The sequence below is a fragment of the Geotrypetes seraphini genome, chromosome 2, assembly GCF_902459505.1.
Source record: "Geotrypetes seraphini chromosome 2, aGeoSer1.1, whole genome shotgun sequence".
Classification (NCBI taxonomy): Eukaryota; Metazoa; Chordata; class Amphibia; order Gymnophiona; family Dermophiidae; genus Geotrypetes; species Geotrypetes seraphini.
Window position 1 is genome coordinate 10,469,288 of NC_047085.1, and position 22,395 is coordinate 10,491,682.

The 22,395-nt window shown below is 47.0% G+C and overlaps 1 protein-coding gene across 2 annotated transcripts in view; it reads right to left on the minus strand.

Moving 5' to 3' along the window:
- TONSL (tonsoku like, DNA repair protein) overlaps positions 1-13,625 on the minus strand; it is a 176,383-nt gene extending 162,758 nt beyond the window's left edge. For both annotated transcript variants that reach the window (XM_033933925.1, XM_033933924.1), the window contains exons 1-3: positions 13,409-13,625; positions 4,404-4,499; positions 144-286 (exon numbers count right to left, since the gene is read on the minus strand). In XM_033933925.1, the coding sequence (XP_033789816.1) occupies positions 144-286; positions 4,404-4,499; positions 13,409-13,538 (369 nt within the window). In that variant the 5' untranslated portion in view covers positions 13,539-13,625. The remainder of the gene's footprint in view (positions 1-143; positions 287-4,403; positions 4,500-13,408) is intronic.
- Positions 13,626-22,395: the final 8,770 nt, after the last annotated feature.

Genomic DNA, 22,395 nt, shown 5'->3' on the forward strand with positions numbered 1-22,395 from the left:
TCTCTTCCCTTTCACCTTCTGCTCTCTCATCAGGCTACTTTTTCTTCAGTTCTATATCTTCTCCCAATGCTATTCTCTCCCTACACTCCTTTCCTCTCCCTTTTACACCTTTCTTGAACAGATTCTTCTCTTCCTTTTCTTACCTTCAGAGCCGCTTCATAATTTCCCAGCTCGGCAAAGCATTCTCCAATCCTCCTGTTAGCCACAGCACAGCCAATGGGATCACAGAGGCCCTCAAAGATCTGCAGCTCCTGCCGATGCTCCTCTATCGCCTCTTGAAACTGACCTGATGTGACGTTAAGGCAGAGACATCATTTTGAGTTGGTTCTATGGCTTTTTGGTTAACTAGAAAACAACAAGAAAAAACTGCAGACAGTATATAAGATGCAGGCTATGTTTATTATACCAGATATTTAATGCGGTTACTAATGTCACCTTTTTACAAACCAGGGGACCTGACACGGTCCGTGTTTCAGAAAACATGCCTTCCTCAGGGGTCCTAGGTCATCACTTTGTCACTTATGCACACCATTGGTGTATTTATGATGTATTAACTATATATTCTTAGGTATGTTATTTATATTTATTAGGACCCCTGAGGAAGGCGTGTTTTCCGAAACACGGACTGTGTCGGGACCCCTGGTTTGTAAAAAGGTGACATTAGTAATTGCATTAAATATCTGGTATAATAAACATAGCCTGCATCTTATACACTGTCTGCAGTTTTTTTCTGTTGTTTTCTGCTAGCTGTTCCTATACTGTAGACTCTGTTGAATTTTTTTTTGTTGTTTGTGGATTTGTTTGGTTTTTTTTGGGGTTAACTAGCAATATCAAGCACAAATGGATGGGCAGTTTTCAAATTTCAAGATCCATCATCTCTACTGCCATCTGCTGATAGGAAGAGGGTTACAACTCAGCACTCAGCAGTATGGACTGGTCTAGCAGGATCAAAAGAAAAATATGAGTCCTCAACCATTTGAAACAGGTTGAAAGCTCTCTTCAATTCTGTGTGGACAGAACTGCCAGATCCTATAAAGTGTGACCTTAGGAGTACAATTATAAATGCTTCTAAATCTCTCCCTTGCTAAGCACTTAAAATCTTTAAAGGGGAATTCTAGAAAACAGTTTGCACTTTTTTAATTTGGGAATTTTATTAAATTCAGGAGATGAGAAAAATAAACTCAGAACAGCAATGGCAAAAGCAAATGCACAGAATACAAATTGTACAGAATCAGAACCATCATAAATCATCTCAGAGAAAAAGAAAAACAAAACAAAATACCATCACTAACTCCTAATATGGTAAAACATTTCAAAGTTTAGAAACTATAACTCACAACCCTGTCCCCCAACCCCTACACACCACCCCCTTAAAAATAAAAATAAAACCTCTAACAAGAGCCCTAGGCACCCATCTCATCCAAAAATAACCAAAGTTTCAAGAAAGGGGGGGGAAAAATAAGACAATTATGCAATTTTGCCAAGCTTGGATTTTTATTCCTCTGAGCACACAAGTTTGGAAACACTTCCAGGCCTTTGTGTACACTGCTACAGTCAACTTTTTCTTACATCTCAGAATGCTGGAGACCACTCCATTCGAGTAGCCTTTGAATACTTAAGAGCCATGCCGTAAGACCAAAACATTCAATTGGGTCCTGTGTGAGTAGCCGGGGATAACAAGGAAGTTTGAGACATAAGAACATAAGAATTGCCGCTGCTGGGTCAGACCAGTGGTCCATCATGCCCAGCAGTCTGCTCATGCGGCGGCCCTTGGTCAAAGACCAGCGCTCTAAGACTAGCCCCACCTGCGTACGTTCCGGTTCCGCAGAAACTTGTCTAACTTTGTCTTGAATCCCTGGAGGGTGTTTTCCCCTATGACTGTCTCCGGAAGAGCATTCCAGTTTTATACCACTCTATGGGTGAAGAAGAACTTCCTTACATTTGTACGGAATCTATCCCCTTTCAACTTTAGAGAGTGCCCTCTCGTTCTCTCTACCTTCGAGAGGGTGAACAACCTGTCCTTATCTACTAAGTCTAGTCCCTTCAGTACTTTGAATGTTTCGATGATGTCCCCTCTCGATCTCCTCTGCTCAAGGAAGAGGCCCAGTTTCTCTAATTTTTCGCTATACGGCAACTCCTCCAGCCCCTTAACCATCTTAGTCGCTCTTCTCTGGACCCTCTAGAGTAGTACCGTGTCCTTCTTCATGTACAGCGACCAGTGCTGGACGTAGTACTACAGGTAAGAGTGCACCATGGCCCGGTACAGCGGCATGATAACCTTCTCCGATCTGTTCATGATCCCCTTCTTTATCATTCCTAGCATTCTGTTCGCCCTTTTCGCCGCCGCCACACATTGCGTGGACGGCTTCATCGACTTATCGATCAGAACTCCCAAGTCTCTTTCCTGGGAGGTCTCTCCAAGTACTGCCCCAGACATACTGTGTTTGTGCATGAGATTTTTGTTACCGACATGCATCACCTTACACTTATCCATGTTGAACCTCATCTGCCAAGTTGATGCCCATTCCTCGAGCCTGATTATGTCACTTTGCAGATCTTCGCAATCCCCCTGCGTCTTCAATACTCTGAATAACTTTGTATCACCGCAAATTTAATCACCTCATTCGTCGTACCAATGTCCAGATCGTTTATAAAGATGTTGAAGAGCACGGGTCCAAGCACCGAGCCCTGCGGCACCCCACTGGTAACATTCTTCCAGTCTGAGTATTGTTTATTTACCCCCACTCTCTGTTTCCTATGCTCCAGCCAGTTTTTAATCCACATGAGTATTTCACCCTCAATTCCATGGCTCGCAATTTTCCAAAGTAGTAATTCATGCGGAACCTTGTCAAACGCCTTCTGAAAATCCAGATATACAATGTCGACCAGGTCACCCTTGTCTATCTGCTTGTTTACTCCCTCAAAGAAGTGCAGCGAGTTTGTCAAACAAGATCTGCCTTTGCAGAAACCGTGCTGGCTAGTCCTCATCAGACCGTGTCCGTCAAGGTGATCAATGATGCGGTCCTTTATCAGCGCCTCTACCATCTTTCCCGGTACCGATTTCAGACTCACCGGTCTGTAGTTTCCCGGGTCTCCCCTCGAACTTTTTTTGATCAGCGTAACATTCGCCACCTTCTTTCCCGATTTAATCGACCTTGATTACTTTACAGATGGTCCAGATCTGCATACCATGAGTGTCTTGGGCCAATCTGGTGCCACCAGAATCACCCTTCCCTGGTGTGCTGTGATCCTGCGCAGAAGTCAATATCATGGGCCACAGAGAGAAGGCATACAGAAGACCTGCCTTTGGCCAGGGTTGAACCACGGCATCCAGACCTTCGCTACTCGGATCACATCTTCGACTGAAGAATCAATCCACCTTCCTGTTGGCAGCTGACGACATCAGGTCAAATGTCAGTCACCCCCCACCAATTCACTATGCAGGTGAAGGCTTCCTGGGACAAGGACCACTCCCCAGGATCCAGGGTCTTCCGGCTGAGGAAATCCTCTTGCACACTGTCTACTCCTGCCAAGAGTGACAGAAGATGAGCCTCCACCCATCAAAACAGCATTTGGGCTTCCAAGTGTAAAGAGGCACTCTTGTGCCCCGTTGACAATTGACATAGGCCACCATTGTTGCGTTGTCCAAGAAAATTCTAACCACTTTGTTCTGTAACTCGCTCCCTAACTCCTGGAACACAGGTGGATGGCCCAAAGTTCCAAGTGGTTGATTGACCACTTCCTCTGGGAAGAGGACCAGCATCCCTGAACTGGACATCCCTCACATGTCCACCAGCCAAAGTGAATCAGCGAATCAGGCAGCACTACCTTTTGTAGAGCAAGCTTGAATCTCTCATTCAAGAAGATCTGATATTAGGAAAAAAAGACCTAGCAGGTATGTAGGACTGGAATATTCAAAAACATTTTGTTCTATAATAAGTCACTTTACACCCTTATCTCAGATAAAATTTGAGCTAGATTTACTAAAATGCATTAGAATGCACTATTAGTAAATAAGCCTAGATCAGGGAAGTACCGACTATATTTGAATATAGTTTGCTGTGAGCTAATCCAAATTTTAAAAAACATACATTGAATTTCTGCACAATTGGACACTGATCAGATGTGTAAAAATAGGCAATGGTGCCAGCAAAGGCACAACAATTATGCCCGTACTGTTTTGTTTTTTTCCTTTACCAGAAAAAGTTTGATACACTGAAGCTGATTCTTTTAAGCATACAATAACTCGCTATGAAATATTCTGGAACAAAGACTAGTTAAAGAGAATTCCCCCCAAAAAACTATCAATGTCCCAAAACAACATTGAAATTCAAATTTCTGCAGGTATGTCCTCCTGTCACCCAACTGACTTCAATTCCAATAGCAAAAGTGTAAAAACATACCATTCTTAGCCAAGATCTCTCCCAGTTGGTTACAGAGTGCTGCCTCCTCCATCAGGTTCCCAGTCTTCTGAGCCTTGCTCTTGGCCTTCTCCAGCTCTGTGCAGAAGGGGAAAAAAAGCCTCTCTAAGAAGACAACAAAAATGGCAGATGCATGGAGAACCTATGGCTCAATATACTAGTTAACCTGTAAGATAGTACCAGCATTTGACGCATCTATACCTCAATAAATTGATTAGTCTATCAGGTAACACCAGCCTGCCATCTGTGCTATGCCAGATTGACACAAAGAAGGAGAAATTAGGTTCTTACCTGCTAATTTTCTTTCTGTTAGCTTGTAGACTAGTATAATCCTTATGAATGGGCTATATGCCTCACTGCTACCAGCAGGGGGAGACTGAGCACAAACTTGTATATCAAGCTAGAATTTGCTTAGCAACTCAGTCTGCCAAATAGCCAAGCAGAACTAAGGAAAGACTTCAACTGAAAACAGTATAACACACTCCGAATAGGTGTGGAAAAAACAACAAGTACTTATAAACTACTGTTGGAACATGTGTAGAACTTAATCCTGGTATAGAAAACATCCCCACAGCTCACCAGCTAAGACAGCTGAGCCATAGCTGCTGTTCTTATTTCTCCCCGGCCCTAGAAAAATTCTAGAACCCACAGAAAACCCAAAATCTGCACACGAGCAAAACAAAAACCCATAATCACCGCACAAAGACAGACAGAGTGGGGGCCTATACCAGTCTACAAGCTATCAGAAAGAAAATTAGCAGGTAAGAACCTAATTTCTTCTTCTGTATCTCTTGGTAGACTGGTATAGCCCTTATGAATGGGACATATCAAAGCAGTACCCATTAAGGGTGGGACCCCCGAAGGGCCGACACTAGAACACGTTCAACGAATACCGCGTCCCGACACACTTGAACATCCACATGGAAGTGCCGGACAAAGAAATGCAGAGAAGACCAAACTGCAGCCTAGCAAATATCCACTGGAGGCACCAGAGAAGATTCAGCCCAAGAAGCTGCCTGACCCTTAGTGGAATGAGACTTAAGAAATTCTGGAACAGGCTTCTTCTTCAGAAGATAAATAAAAGCAATAGTCTCCTTGATCCAGCGCGCAATAGTAGCCTTAGAAGCGCCAACCCCCTTATGAGGGCCCACTAGAAGGACAAAGAGATGATCTGATTTCCTGATCTCCTGGGTCCTCTGCACATAAGAGCAAAGGACTCGACTGACATCCAACTTGTGCAGCTGTCTCTGTTCGGAAGAGTCCTCCTGGCTATCCATCACCGGAAGGACCACTGCCTGATGGACATGAAAAGGAGAAACTACCTTTGGCAGAAAGAAAGGAACAGGCCTCAAGACAATCCGCTCCCTAGAAAACTCCAACAAGGGAGCCCTACAAACACATCTAGCTGAAGTAATGGCCACCAAGAAGACCGCTTTAAGAGTAAGGTCCTTCAAAAAGCAGTCGCCCAGCGGTTCAAAAGGAGGGTGTACTAGAACTGACAGAACCAGATTCAGACCCCAAGAAGGAACAGAGGGCTGCACGGGATGCCTGAGCGAATGGCAGTCAAACGCTGACCTTTCAATAACCCCCAAAAGGCTGACAAGGCCACAAGCGGAACCCAGAGAGAAGACCAAGCTAGTCCCCTGTCCAGGCCATCCTGGCAAGAACTCTAAGATGTTAGGCAGGGAAGCGCAAAAAGAGACCACTCCTCAAATAGTCGCCAAACCCTCACATAAGCCCAAAAGGTGAAAAATCTTTGGGACCTCCAGAGAGTTGAGATCACTATCTGCATACCCCTTCTTACCTAGGCGACCCCTTTCAGGAGCCAAGCCGTAAGACAAAGGGACCCGGATCGAACATTGAAATGGTACCCCCTTCAAATCGAGGATGGGCCAAAAGGTCCCTTCTTTCTTTGGCACCGAGGTCATCGAAGAGAGGCAAAGGAAGAGGAGCCGCCACCAGATGCCTCACCAGATCTGTGTACCACAGTCCTTGGGGCCAATCCGGAGCCACCAGGCCAGATGGAAAATTATGTGGAGAACTCTACCCACTAAATGGCCACAGAGGGAACAAATACAACAGCCCCTCCATTGGCCATGGTTGAAACAGAGAATCCAGGCCTTCGGCCTGACCCATCTCTACAACGACTGAAGAAGCGGGGTGTGTTGGCATTGACACTTGTGGCCATCAGGTCCATGAGGGGCTGATCCCAAGACTGCACTATCAACTGAACATTCTCCACTCAGGCTATGTGGGAAGCTGATATGTTTTGAAAATGCGACTCTGCCCAGACCATAAGCAGTCGCCACCTGTGCCCCCAAAGTGCTCCTGGTGCCCCCCTGATTGACACAGCGGTCTTCTTGGTGGCCATTACTTCAGCTAGATATGTTTGAGATGCAGGCTTTCTCTTGTAGGGCTCCCTTGTTGGAGCTGTGGCATTGTCCGACAGAATCCTGACTGACTTGCCCATCAGAAAGGACTGGAAGGCTAGCAATGCCAGACAGATGGCTCTGGTCTCCAAAACACTGATCGACCAAGAAGCCTCCTCCATGGACCAGGTGCCCTGAGCTGAATGACCTAGACACTGAGCTCCCCAACCAAGAAGACTGGCATTCGTGAGCAGCACCGTCCACTGCGCCTGATCCAGTCTCACCCCTTGTACAAGATGGGGGGTTTGGAGCCACCAACGATGACTACCCCGAGCTAAGCCAGGAAGCAGAACAGGGTGATCCAGACTGTGCCTCTGAGGCAACCACCTCCAAAGAAGAGCATACTGAAGAGGATGCATGTGGGCCCGCAACCACCTCACTACATCAGGGAAGCCTCCATCGACCCCAAGACTTGGAGGAAATCCCGCGCCCGAGGACACCGGGATGCTATAAGCAGGCAAATCTGAGATTGCAATTTGCTTAACCGGGCCTCCAGAAGGAAGACCTTCCCCAAGGAGGTGTCAAACAGCACACCTAGATACTCCAGGCGTTGAGAGGGAAACAGCCGGCTCTTGGCAAGGTTGACTACCCATCCCAGCAACTGCAAAAACTCCACCACCCGAACCTTGACCCGGGTGCTCTCCTGTAACAATTTCACTTGAATCAACCAGTCGTCCAAGTAGGGATGAACTAGAATGCCCTCTTTTCACAACGCTGCCACAACAACTAGCATTACCTTGGTGAACATCCACAGAGCCGTGGCCAGACCAAAGGGAAGTGCACAGAATTTATAATGTTGCCCCAAGATCGCAAAGTGCAGGAAGCGATGATGGGAGGCCCGAAGAGGAATGTGCAATTAGACCTCGGTCAGATCCAGAGAGGTCAGAAAATCCCCCGGCTGAACTGCCAGAATCACAGACCGCAGAGTTTCCATGCGGAAGGAAGGCATGTAAAGAGCCCTGTTGACCCCCTTCAAATCGAGGATGGGCCAGGTCCCTTCTTTCTTTGGCATCAAAAAGTAAATCGAGTACCATCCTGTGCCCCACTCCCGCGGGGGAACTGGAACCACCGCGTTGAGATCCAACAATCTTTGAAGAGTCTGGTGAAAGGCCTGCTGCTTCCACGCCACCTGCGAGGGAGAAATGAGAAAACGATCTGGCAAGGAACGGGCAAATTCCAGGGCATAACCGTCCCGAATCACCTCCAGAACTCACTGATCGGACTTGATGTCTGCCCACTTTGAATAAAAATCCTGCAGCCAGGCGCACACCAGAACCAAGACAGGCGCCAGCAAGGAGTCACTGGGCAGGACGGGTGGCAGGGGATCCAGCGGGATGCTATCCGCACCCCGGCGGGCCCCATGAAAGGACTGCATGCGCTGGAAGAACCTGCCTCTTGAAAGCCCAGGGGACTGAAAAAAAGGCAGCCCCTAGACCAGAGCGGAAACGGAGTCCACTGACCAAGCACAAAGCCACAAGGTACGACAAATTGCCACTGCAAACGCCAACAACTTGGCAGAAGCTCGCAAGAAGTAATGCATGGCATCTGAAAGATAAGAAGCACCCAATTCAACACCCAATTCAATCTTTACCAGCTCACGCTTGAGCAATTCCCATTCCTCAGTTTTACAGTCAAGGTCATGCTCTGCCCAGCGAAAACACATCCAAGCCACCAGCCTGCCACCCATCGCCGCTTGGACCACCAAAGTTGTCACATCAAAACTGTTTAAGGAGGGACTCCAACTTACGCCCTCAACAGGCATGGTATGCCTCTTAGAGATGGCCGAGACCACTGCATCCACCACAGGCGACTGCAGAGTGTCCCTATGCCCTTCAGGAATTGGATACAGGCGGGCCATGGAGCGCGCAAAACGAAAGGGAGCCACTGTGCGAGCATAATGTCCCGAATATCCTGATGCATAGGAAAAGAGCGGGAAGCAGAGTGGATACCCTTAAGCAAGGGGTCCACCATACGCGGCAGGGGCTCCGACATGGTGTCCTCATAGTGCAAAACTGAGGAAACCTGAAGAATTAGCTCATGAAGCTCTTCCTGCTGAAAAATGCACACCACAGACGCATCTTCGCCAGCAGGGGGGTGCTCGAACCCCTCGCTGGCCGAATCTGACCCCCCAAGAGGATCCTGGAAATCTCCCCAAGGGTCCAGGTCCTCATCAATTACATCTTGCTCCTCTGGGCAAAAATACTCATCCCAAGAGACCCTTGGGCATTTGAATGAGAGAGGAGTAGAGGGGGGCAAAACCGCCGTTGTGTGGGGCTGCACCGGGAAGACTTTGAGGGCAACACCCACCCACCCCTGCGAGACCCCTGGAGTGGACAAGGAACCTCCAGCCATCAGCACATAGGCTTTACAAAGTGCTAACATAAATTCAGGGGGGAAAACCCCCGGTGGCCCCAAAGGACTCCCTGCCCAGCAGGGGACCCTGCCATACCTTGCCCCTGTATTTCCAGAACAGGGAGAAAGTCACCTGATGTAACAGAAATGAAGGAGGAGGTTCCCGCCGAAATTGGACTTGAAATCGCCAAAATTGGAGCTCCTGCGGCCTGTCGTGTCTGAAAAGTCTGGAACCAACCAACACGAAAAGGGAATCCCCAGCCACTCCGGCAGTAAGGGAATCCTTCATGAGGTATATGCGGCAGGGTGCCCTGGCCGCCAGTATCCGCTGCCGACGAGGCAAACCCACCACTCCAGCCTGCATAACGCTTGCACAAGCCGGCCTCGAGTACCTCACATCTGGAGCACAATGAGCATTTTTTTCCCTCTTAAAAGTGCTCATTGTGCTGAAAAACGCCCTAGCTGTAATAAAAGTGCCGGTTAGATGAGAAACCCCCCCCCCCCAATACAAATGGCAGTTTTAAAGGGAATTGAGCCCTTTAGACTGGCACACCTTAGGACTTTTTTCCCCATTTACTCAGAACAGACTCCACGGCTCTCAAAGCTGGAGGGCTGACCAACTAGGGGGCCAGGCTGCCGGCTGAGGCACCTGTACAAAAATGTGGGGAGGTGGAGGAAGGTGGGGGGAGGGACCCAGCACGAGACCTGCCAAGTTTAACACCCCCGAGGTCGGACAGATCCCCAAACAGGACCCATCCAAGCTCTATCCGGCACAAAAGAGGAATCCAGGAGTCCAAAACAAATTTCCAATGGTTCTAAGAGGGGAGCCAAATTAGTCTTACCACCTGCTTTAACGTAGACTGAGAAAGACTGGGTTGCTGGGCAGATTCTAGACCAGGGATGGGCAACTCCGGTCCTAGAGAGCCGGAATCCAGTCAGGTTTTCAGGATTTCCCCAATGAAAATGCATTGAAAACATTGAAAGCAAATAGATCTCATGCATATTCATTGGTGAAATCCTGAAGACCCGAGTGGATTCCGACCCTCGAGGACTGAAGTTGCCCACCCCTGTTCTAGCCTGATATACATGTTTGTGCTCAGTCTCCACCTGCTGGTAGCAGTGAGGCATATAACCCATTCGTAAGGACTATACCAGTCTACCAAATGATACAGAACAAATGTTGCCATACTGGGGGTCCATCAAGCCCAGTATCCTGCTTCCAACAGTAGTCAATCCAGGTCACAAGTATCTGGCAAGATCCCAAAAGATCCACAGCTACTGCTCTAGAAGACACTATTACCATCTCAGGCACAAAGACTTAAGCCATGGTGTGAACACATCAGAGGGAGCAGCGATCTAACAGACAGCAAGAAAAGGTGTTTAGCACTTGTGCTGAACATATCTGGAAGACTGCAGAGAACACTACTACTAATTTCTACAGTGCTGCTAGATGTACACAGAGCTGTACATTATAACATTCAAGAGACAGTCTCTCCTCAGTAAAGCTTACAAGCTAACAGGACAAGTAGGGGGTTCGGGAATTTCTCAGGCATAGGTGCTTTACAAGAGTTGCCTGGATTTGAATACTGCTATTGATGGAGCTTGATGACAAACGAAAAAACTGTAAGATGGCCTTCTAGCCACTCAAGCAGCAAAACTAGACTACCAACTCTCCAATTTACTAATAACAACTCCAGACTACAAATCGTTTAGAAAAGAAATAAAAACCATCCTATTCAAAACATTCTTGAAGACAAACTAACACCGCAAGACTCATCCCAATTCTCTGAAGCAACTCGCTCTACTCTTCAATTCCTCTGGAAATGGCCAGATAACTTCTTTTGTAATCCGCCTTGAACCGCAACGTGCTGGCGGAATAGAAATCACTAATGTAATGTAATGTATCGACTCAGGTACGATCCAGGTGTATGGTGCAGTAAGAAAGAAGGAATGTAGTGTGGAGTTGACAGTACAGAAGGGTACACAACTATTACTACACTTCTCCCTCCAAATTTGCAGGTTTCGAACTTGCAATTTTGGTTAATTGCAAGTTTCTAAGCCCTGACCCATTCCCCATCTCCGGACCTCTCCACACTGTATCTGGTGGCCTAGCAAATAATATTTAGGGCCAACTCTGACCCACCTCTGCCACCTGGACCTCTCCACACCTTACCTGGTGATCTAGCAGTGAAGCAGGGCAGGAGCAATCTTCGTACACTCTTGCCCCATGCAGAGGCGTCAACAAAAATGGCTGCCGTAAGCTCCCACTGTAGTCTCGTGACACCACGGGGAACTCACAGCAGCCATTTTTTGTTGATGGCTCTGCATGGGGCAAAAGTGTACGAAGATTGCTCCTGCCCTGCTTCACCGCTAGATCACCAGGTAAGGTGTGGAGAGATCCAAGAGGCAGGAGGGTGGCAGAGGTGGGTCAGAGTTGACCCTAAATATTATTTGCAATTTTTCCATATTCACGGGGCAGCTGTGCCCCTAACCCCCGCGAATATGGAGGGAGAAGTGTACTATTAATTATTTCTATAGCACTACCAAATGTGCACAGTGCTGTACAGAGACATGAAGAAGATAGTCCCTGCTCAAAAGAGTTTACAATCTAAACAAACAAGAAAATCAGGATGTCATGGATATAGTTAAAGGGAATGATTAATCTGCTGGCTGGGTTGGAGGGCAGAGGGGAATAGGGTTAATGATTGACAGCTATATCAAAAAGGTGGGTTTTCAGACTGCTTTTAAACAAGGGAAGGGGCTTGATGGACAAACTCAGGTAATTTATTCCAGGCATAGGGGGCAGCTAGATGAAAGGAACAAAGTCTGGAATTGGCAATGGAGGAGAAGGGTAATTGTTAAGAGTGACTTATCTGAGGAACAGAGTTCTCTGGGAGGTGTATAAGGAGAGAGAAGCGAGGAGAGATATTGAGGGACAGCAGAATGAACCCACTTGTAGGTCAGCAATAAGATCTTGAACTGTATGCGATGCCAGATAGGGAGCCAGTGAAGTGACTTAAGGAGAGGGGTGACATGAGTGTAGCGAGGTTGGTAGAAGATGAGTTGTGCAGCAGAGTTTTACACAGATTGCAAGGGAGAGACTAGTTAGAAATAGATTGAAGCAGTATATACTCGAATATAAGTCGATCCAAATATAAGTCGAGACCCCCTTTTCCCCCCCAAAAAAAGAGGGAAAATGGTTGACTCAAATATAAGTCGGGTGGCTTAATATTCAAGTGTCCTGCCCTGTCAGGATCTGCACCCAGCCGCCTTCCTTCCTCCCCTCCCCTGTCAGGCTCTGCACTCTCCCTCCCTGGCTCTGCCCTCTGTTCCCCCCTCTCTGCCCTATCTTCATACCTCTGCCGATCCCAGGTGGAGGTGCAGCTGGCAGGAGCAAGCTTTCCAAACTCCTGCCCCGCTGCTAAGCAGCTGCGTGATCCAATTTCTTCATCTGAACAGCATGAGCAGCAGCGGCGATTTGGCACTGCTTCTCGGTACCGAGCGGCTTCCTTACTGGCTCCTGCAAATTCTCAAGGACCCTTGTTTAAAAGCAGACTGAAAACCCACCTTTTTGATATAGCCTTCAATCCTTAACGCTACTCTTCTGCCCTCCAACCCAGCCCCCCTTAACTGTATCCATGACATCCTGTTTGTCTGTTTAGATTGTAAGCTCTTTGGAGCAGGGACTGTCTTCTTTTTTGTGACTCTGGACAGCGCTGGGAGCGCTGTAGAAATAATTCATAGCAGTAGTAGAGGTTAGGAAAGCGTGGGCAAGGGTCCAGGTAGTGTGCTCAGAGAGGAAGGGGCGAATTTGGGTGATTTTGTAGAAATAGAAGCCACGGGCTTTAGCAGCTTGTTGGATGTGCCTAGAAAATGAGGAGGAGTTTCTCCTTGCTGCTAATTAAGATAAGTGCTTTGGGCATAACATCAATCTTATAAGATGTATGATTAAATCTAGACCAATGAGGAGGCTTGCTACAAAATGCTAGTGTAGCCCTGAGGTCAAATGAAGACATTAAAGAGTGGGAGAACTTTAATTTATAAATGAAAGATGAAGTTGTTTATTTATTTATTTATTTATTGAAGTAATCTAATATGAAGAAGAAAGTGGAAAGAATGAACTGAATAATATGAGTTTTGGAATCGAGTGATGCACTAGTTGTAGAAGATGAGGTGAGGGGGGGGGGAGAAAAGCCGCGTACTCACGTCGTAGCTCCCGGGCCCCGCTCATCGCTCCCTCGACAGACGAGCCCCGGCGCGGCTCTTCCCGCCTCGCTCGCGCCAACCCAGCAAAGCCCGCGCGGCCTGGCCAAAGCGCTCCGCCCACCGCCTCCATTGGCCGCAAGCTCGGCTCCTTCTGCAAAACGGTTGGCTAGTGCGGATTCCGTGAACTCTACGCTAATTGGACCAACACAGAGGGGGGGGGGAGTTGTCAGTAGCGTTCGCCGATTGGCGCGGGGAGCTTCAATATGCGCACGCTCAAATCGGACTGTACCAATCATACAGCTCTCCTGAAAAGGAGCCACCTCGCGCGCTGATAGGGCGATCTGCTGGGCCACCGGCTGCGCGCGCGTGTTACCCCCCCCTCCCAAACACACACCGTCTTAGCAATAGTAGCTAGGAACGCTTGAGCCGAGAGCGCCGGAAGTCCCGCCTCTAGCACACTGCTTTCAACTGTCAACCCGCAGCTGGGCGAGGGAAGTGTCTCGGCTCGAGCTGGGACTTGGCTCTCTTAGTGGCGGGATCTGGCCCTGGGCGCGGCTCTGTCTGGACGAGATTGTAAGCTCTCTGGAGCAGGGACTGCCTCGTCCGTGTTTGGGATGTCTAGCAGCGCTATAGAAATGATGATTAGTAGTTATCTTCCTGAGAAGAAGCGTTCTGTGATGTCAATCTTATATTCCATCGAATCCTCAGAGTTCTGGGCTGGTTACAGGGGACGAAAAAGACGTAGATGTGGAAGAGAGGAGGGACAGAGGAGAGATATGACACAGACACTTAACCCTTTCAGGACCAAGGGACATATTTGTCCCATAACTTTAAAATCCTATCAATTTTGATTGGGATAGTCTACAGTTCTAAATTTGATATGTACGGATTCCATATGATACTGCCTTTATGTAAACAAACTGGTTCCGACATTCATTCATTAGCGTCGTTGCCAGATTGACGAGAAGATTCACTTGCCACACTGTCCATAAGCCAGAAGTGTGATTTTTTTTAAAAAAAATAATGATATTTCACAAAAAAAAATCAATTTTTTGGCATCTGCAAGCCCTTTTTACCATAAAAATGTCGTCAAAACCACAAAAATTGGCCTACGATCCTTATGGTCCTGAAAGGGTTAAATACTCGAAAGAACCAAATCTTTCCCAGAGGAAGGAAAATGGTAAAACTAGAGGACATAAAGCACAGTTACTTACCGTAACAGGTGTTATCCAGGGACAGCAGGCAGATATTCCCACACATGGGTGACGTCACCGACGGAGCCCCGCAGCGGACAGCCTCGAAAGCATCTTGCTTGAAGATCTCGAGCTTTCGATTGCTGCATCGCGCATGCGCGCGTGCCTTCCCGCCCAAACTAGGGGGCGCATCTCCTGAGAGGATCCTCAGTTCAGATACCAAGCTAAGAAGCCAACAGGGGAGGTGGGAGGGTTGTGGGAATATCTGCCTGCTGTCCCTGGATAACACCTGTTACGGTAAGTAACTGTGCTTTATCCCAGGACAAGCAGGCAGCATATTCCCACACATGGGTGACCTCCAAGCTAAATCAAAAGGGAGGAGGGAAGTTGGCAATTTAAGAAAAAAGATTCTGTAAAACAGATTGGCCAAAATGGCCATCCCTCCTGGATAAAGTATCCAGACAATAATGAGAAGTAAAAGTGTGAACCGAGGACCAAGTGGCAGCTTTACAAATTTCCTCAATAGGAGTTGATCTGAGGAAAGCAACAGAAGCCGCCATAGCCCTGACTTTATGGCCCGTTACTCGACTCTGTAGAGGAAGACCAGCCTGAGCATAACAGAAAGAAATACACGCAGCCATCCAGTTGGAGATAGTACGCTTCGAGACGGGATGACCCAATCTATTTGGATCAAAAGAAATAAAAAGTTGAGGAGAATTTCTGTGAGGTTGAGTACGTTGAAGATAGAAAGCCAACGCACGTTTACAATCCAAAGTATGCAAAACCGTCTCACCAGGGTGAGAATGTGGCTTAGGAAAAAATACCGGTAGAACAATAGATTGATTGATATGAAAATCAGACACTACCTTAGGTAAGAATTTGGGATGTGTACGGAGTACCACCTTGTCATGGTGAAAAACAGTAAAAGGTGGATCCGAAACCAAAGCTTGTAACTCACTAACTCGACGAGCTGAAGTGAGAGCAATCAAGAAAACAGTTTTCCAAGTAAGATATCGAAAATGAGCCAAGTCAATAGGTTCAAAAGGAGGCTTCATCAATTGAGCCAAGACCACATTAAGATCCCATACCACAGGAGGTGGTTTGACAGGTGGATGGAGATTAAAAAGACCCTTCATAAAACGAGAAACTAGAGGGTGTGCCGAAAGTGATTTCCCCTCTAAAGGCTGATGAAAGGCAGCAATTGCACTAAGATGAACTCTAATAGATGTGGATTGAAGACCTGACTGGGATAGATGAAGTAAATAATCCAAAACGGAAGCCAAAGAAGAAGAAGTTGGCTGAAGATTATGAGTGGAACACCAAGAAGAGAATCTGGTCCACTTTTGACTATAACATTGACGAGTGGACGGTTTTCTGGAAGCCAGAAATACATCCTGAACAGACTGAGAAAATTCAGCAGAATCCATCAGGTAGAAAGGAACCATGCTGTCAAATGAAGAGACTGCAGGTTTGGATGAAGTAAGGATCCCTGATTCTGAGTGAGCAGAGAAGGAAAAACTGGCAGAAGAAGAGGTTCCTTGATGCTGAGTTGCAGAAGAAGAGAGAACCAATGTTGTCGGGGCCACCGAGGTGCTATGAGAATCATTGTGGCATGATCCGACTTCAACTTGACAAGAGTTTTGAGAATCAGAGGAAAAGGAGGAAAGGCGTAAAGGAACTGATTCCTCCAGTCTAGTAGAAAAGCATCCGCCTCGAGACGAAGAGGGGAGAAGATGCGGGAACAAAACAGAGGAAGTTTGAAGTTGTTGGGTGACGCAAAAAGATCCACCCGAGGAGTCCCCCATCGATTGAATACTTGACGAAGTGTGGGGGAGTTGATCGTCCATTCGTGAGGTTGAAGCAGACGACTCAATTTGTCTGCAAGGCAATTCTGAATACCCTGAATATAAACGGCTCGAAGAAAGATGTTGTGTGAAATCGCCCAATGCCACAACTTCAGAGCTTCCTGACACAGAGGATGGGAACCCGTCCCGCCCTGTTTGTTGACATAATACATTGCTACTTGATTGTCCGTCCGAACAAGGACTACTTGGTCGTGAAGGATGTGAAGGAAAGCTTTGAGAGCAAGAAATATCGCTCTGAGTTCCAACAGATTGATATGACATCGACGATCTGTGGCCGTCCATAAACCTTGCGTACGGAGACCATCTACGTGGGCTCCCCATGCGTACTCGGACGAATCTGTTGTGAGAACTTTCTGATGAGGGAGATGGTGAAACAGCAAACCTCTGGAAAGATTTGAAGAGAGCATCCACCAGCGGAGAGACTTCTTTAAAGAAGGTGTCACCGTTATATGGCGAGAAGGTGGATCTAGAGCTTGTTGCCATTGGGATGCCAGAGTCCACTGAGGGATGCGAAGATGTAGTCTTGCTAAAGGAGTCACATGTACTGTAGATGCCATGTGACCGAGAAGGACCATCATTTGACGTGCCCTGATAGTTGGTAGGGAAGCTACATGATGACAAAGGTTTAAAAGAGTATTCTGTCGGTTGAGAGGAAGAAAAGCTCTCATGCGGACAGAATCCAACACCGCCCCAATAAATTGGATCGATCGAGTTGGAACTAACTGAGATTTTGGAAAGTTGATATGGAACCCCAGACTTTGAAGAAAAGAAATAGTCTGAAGGGTCGCTTGCGTAACCCCTGTAAGAGAAGGAGCTTTTATAAGCCAATCGTCGAGGTAAGGAAAAACTTGCAATCCCTGGGCTCGAAGGGCCGCGGCTACCACAACCAGACACTTGGTGAAAACCCGAGGGGAGGTTGCTAAGCCAAATGGAAGAACCCTGTATTGAAGGTGAAGGTTCCCCACCTTGAACCTGAGATATTTGCGAAAGTTTGGATGAATAGGAATGTGAGTATAAGCCTCTTTGAGATCCAGTGAGCACATCCAATCCCCTTGATCCATGAGGGAGTACAGAATCGGGAGAGAGAGCATGCAAAATTTTTCTTTGACTAGAAATTTGTTGAGAGCTCGGAGATCCAGAATAGGTCGCAAATCCCCCGTCTTCTTTGGAACCAGGAAGTATCTGGAATAAAACCCCTGGTTGTGTTCGAGAGGAGGAATTTCCTCCACTGCTCGAAGGTGAAGAAGAGCCCGAGCCTCCCGAAGAAGAAGGGGAAGTTGCGAGGAACTGGAAAGACACTCTCTTGGAGGGTGATCTGGAGGCACCTGAAGCAGGCGCAGAGAGTATCCCTCGCGGATGATCGTAAGGACCCAAAGGTCCGATGTAATGGTTTCCCAGACAGATGAAAAAAGGGAAAGACGACCTCCGATGGGTAGGGAGGAATTTGGATGTAAAGAGGTTGGAATGCTCATCACTGGACCGTCAAAAAGACGGAGCTGTTTTGGTTGGAGCAGGTGTCTGGGGCTTTTGAGGACGTTGTTGTTGTGGCCGTCTAGGTGGAGGCCTAGAAAAAGCCGGTGTGGACTTCATGGGGTAACGACGAGCTGGAGGTCTGTAAGCTCTAGTCACAGAAGGTTTTGGTTTCGGACGAAGCAGAGAGGCGAAGGAGCGCTCATGCTCAGAAAGCCTTTTAGTAGCTGCTTCAATAGAGTCATCAAAGAGCTCAGAACCTTGACACGGCAGGTTTGCTAAACGATCTTGTAAATTGGGATCCATATCTACAATCCTGAGCCATGCAAGGCGTCTCATAGCCACTGCAAATGCCGAGACTCTGGAGGATAGCTCAAAAGCATCGTAAGATGCCTGCAACATGAATAGACGTAACTGAGATAGAGATTGAATAATATGTTTATATTCAGAAAGGCGTTCTTTGGGCCAGTCTGGGCAAAACGATGACAACTGTTTCAAAAAATGGTTAAAATATGAAGTAAAGACATAGTTGTAATTCAAAATTCTATTTGTCATCATAGAATTTTGATAAAGTCTGCGCCCAAACTTGTCCATAGTTCGCCCTTCGCGTCCTGGTGGAACTGTTGCAGACACCTTAGATGGGTGAGCCTTCTTCAGGGAGGATTCCACCACTAGAGATTGATGAGAAAGTTGAGATTTCTCAAACCCTTTACATGGAACAGTACGATACCGAGACTCCAGCTTCGATGGAATAGCTGTCACAGAATAAGGAGTCTCCATGTTACGTAGAAACGTCTGCTTCAGCACCGGTGTCATGGGTAGACGTAAGGTCTCCTTAGGAGGATGAGAAAGTTCCATATCCGCCAGATATTCAGGCGTGTATTTTGAATCGGAACGTAAATCAATATTAAGAGCCTGCCCCATGTCGAAGACAAATTTAGCAAAGGAAGCAGACTTCGAGGTCGAGGCTTCCTCAGGAGAAACAGAACGAGAACGATGTGTCACTGAAAAAGATGGAGAAGCCTCGCGTGAATACTGAGATACAGGCTCAGATTCAAGATGTAAAGTGATGGAAGATGCTCCACTGCCTGTCAGAGGAGGAGTGGCTGAATGTTTCCGCTTAAGGCTCCGAGTCGGAGAGGTGCGCGGAGTACGAGGCTTAGTAAGAGGAGATTTTTCTCGAGACAAATGCCTCGAAGGTGGTGTCCTCGACCTCGAATGCCTCGATGAAATTGAAGAGGCAATGGTAGTATGAGCTTTGGAAGTAAGATCAGAATGCTTCGAGCTCTTTGTAGAGGTAAGCTTCGAAGATCGAGACCTGTGCTTGGATCGAGGTAATGCTTGTTTAGCCCCATGTTCAGATGAGGAATCCGACGAGGAAACTCTGGATCGAGACCTTCGACGAGGAGATCGTCGAGAAGGTGCAGATTTTTGCTCAGGCTGGAGTTGCGCAGACAGAGTCGAGGCCGGTACCAACTGAGCCACTATTGAGGAAATTTGCGTAGTCAGAATTGACTTCAGCATATCCTCAAACATGGGGACGGAGACCAAAGGACTCGGAGTCACAGGAGGTCTCGTGCGTTCCAAGGAGGGCGACCTCGATCGAGAGTATTCCCTGGACTTGGAAGCACGTTTTGAAGGTCTGGAAGACGGAGTCAAACCTGGGGCCCCAGGTTGAATGGAGGTAGACTCGGTCGGCTTCTTAGGGATGGTACCTGAAAAGGAAGCAGGAGACTTACCCCCCAATCCAGGCTTCGAGGACATCTTCGAGGCCGAGGACCCGGAGGTCTTCGAGGCCGAGGCCTGTCGAGGAGGCGAGGTCGAGGTTTTAGTACTCGAGGTTGGACCCGGAGTCGAGGATTTTACAGATGCCTCGACCGAGGCCACAGCTTTTTCAGGCTCCATACGAGGAAAAAGCTCTAAAAACCTGTCGCAGCGGCGTTTAAAAGCACGAGGTTGAAGAGTGAGGCAGCGAAGACAATCTTCAGGGCGATGAGTCGACCCGAGACAGATCATACACCGACTATGTGGATCAGTGATGGAAATAGTCCTACCGCACTGATAACACCTTTTAAACCCGGTAACAGGCCGGGACATAGATAGGACAAAGTCCGTGTCGAGAACGGAGAAGAGAGGCCTAGGCCTCAATCTTCCAACCCGACGCTAAAGAAAAACAAAAAGATGTTTTTTTGTTTTTTTTTTTATATATATAGAAATAAAATAGAATTAGAATAGGAACACAGCGACCGAAAACAATAAAAAGTACTCAGCCGCGGTGAAGAGAAGGCACAACGCTACGGGAACCAAGTCGACAAGTCTTCTCGGCTCCGCGGAAAACGTTGAACTGAGGATCCTCTCAGGAGATGCGCCCCCTAGTTTGGGCGGGAAGGCACGCGCGCATGCGCGATGCAGCAATCGAAAGCTCGAGATCTTCAAGCAAGATGCTTTCGAGGCTGTCCGCTGCGGGGCTCCGTCGGTGACGTCACCCATGTGTGGGAATATGCTGCCTGCTTGTCCTGGGATAAATTGAGGTTGTGCTTATTTTTCACACAGAGGGTGGTGGAGGCCTGGAATGCCGAGGGAGGTGGTGGTGAAAACGGTGACAGAATAAAAAAAAAAAAAAAAAAGCATGGGTTGAACACAAAAGGAATTTGTGAAGAAGCAAGAGCAGCTGCAAGACAGGAAGGAGGCCTACTTGGACAGCTCTATTACACACACACAGGAAGGGGGGAGGGGGAGCGCAAATTCCCATACTAGAACAGACCAAAGGTCCATCAAATCCAGCATCCTGTTTCCAACAGTGGCCAACCCAGGTCCCAAGTACCAGACAGAAACCCAAATAGTAGCAACATTCCAGAGCTCAGATTGTGATGTCATAATGCCTCATTCCACTAATGCCTAAGAGCCATCCTCAGCAGTGATGTCACAATGGCTGGATTGTCCTATGCTTGGGCCACATAAGAACTGCCATAGAGGGACAGACCAAAGATCCATCAAACCAAGCATCCTGTTTCCCAACAGTGGCCAACTCCGGTCCCAAGTAGCTAGATCCCAAGGAGTAAAACAGATTTTATGCTGCTAATCCTAGGAATAAGCAGTGAATTTCCCCAAGCCATTCTTCATAATGGCCTTAGGAAATTATCTAAACCCTTTTTTAAACCCTGCTAAGCTAACTGATTTCACCACATTATCCAGCAGCAGATTCCAGAGTTTAATTACACATTATGTGAAGAAATATTTTATCTGGATTGTTTTAAATCTACTACTGTACTTAGTAGCTTCATCACGTGCACCCTAGTCCTAGTATTTTTGGAAAGAGTAAACAAGTGATTCACATCTATCCTTTTCATGGCACTCAGTATTTTAGTTTGTAGATTGTAGCCCAGGTTTGAATTCTATGTTATCTGAGATTTTTTGGATAGTGTCAGTTTGGTTGTTGGGATGAGGAGAAGAATGTCATCCACATATGACATAATGCGCTCATCCTCAAATTTGATGTCTCCAAATAATCACATGAACAGGTTAAATAAGATAGGGGAAAGCGGGGAGCCTTGTGAAACACCACAGAAGGCTTTCCAGTTGTTGGAGAAGACCCCATCCTTTTTGACGATGTATTCTCTGTTTTGAAGAAAATCAGTAAACCAGTTTAGAAAGGTATCTGTTGCTCCTATCTCAAAGTTTTGTTAGGAAAAGGTGGTGACAATGTAGTCAAAGGCAGCGGAGATGTCGAATTGAAGTATTGCCTGTCAGCCCATGCTTAGTAACTTTAATTTTAGTGATCAGGATGAGGATTTCTGTGCTGTGGTTGGAATCCAAATTGGGAGGGATGTAGGCAAGAGTGCTGTTCAATATATGCTGTAAATTGCTTGCTTGCATGTATTTCTATGAGCTTGGTAAGTATGGCTCTGTAGTTTGAGGGGGTGGAGAGATCTGTATTTGATAATTTTGGTATTGGTGTGAGTGCTATTTTTCCCATTTCTTCCAGTAGATGGCCTTGATTTAGTTTGTTATTTAGGAGATTGGTAATACAGTGGATGATTTATTTAGGCACAGATGAGAGAAGGTAGGAGGGGCAGTTCTGTTCGCTGTATCTCAAAAAATATATAGCGGAATTAGAAAAGGTACAGAGAAGGGCAACAAAAGTGATAAAAGGGGTGTGACGACTTCCCTTTGAGAAAAGGCTAAAGCAGCTAGGACTCTTCAGCTTGGAGAAGAGATGACTCAGGGGTGATATGATATGAGGTCTATAAAATAATGAGTGGAGTAGAAAGGGTAGATGTGAATCACTTGTTCACTCTTTCCAAAAATACTAGGACTAGGGGACATGCAATGAAGCTACTAAGTAGTAGATTTAAAACAAACTGGAGAAAATATTTCTTCACACAACATGTAATTAAACTCTGGAATTCATTTCTGGAGAATGTAGTGAAATCAGTTAGCTTAGCGGGATTTTAAAAAG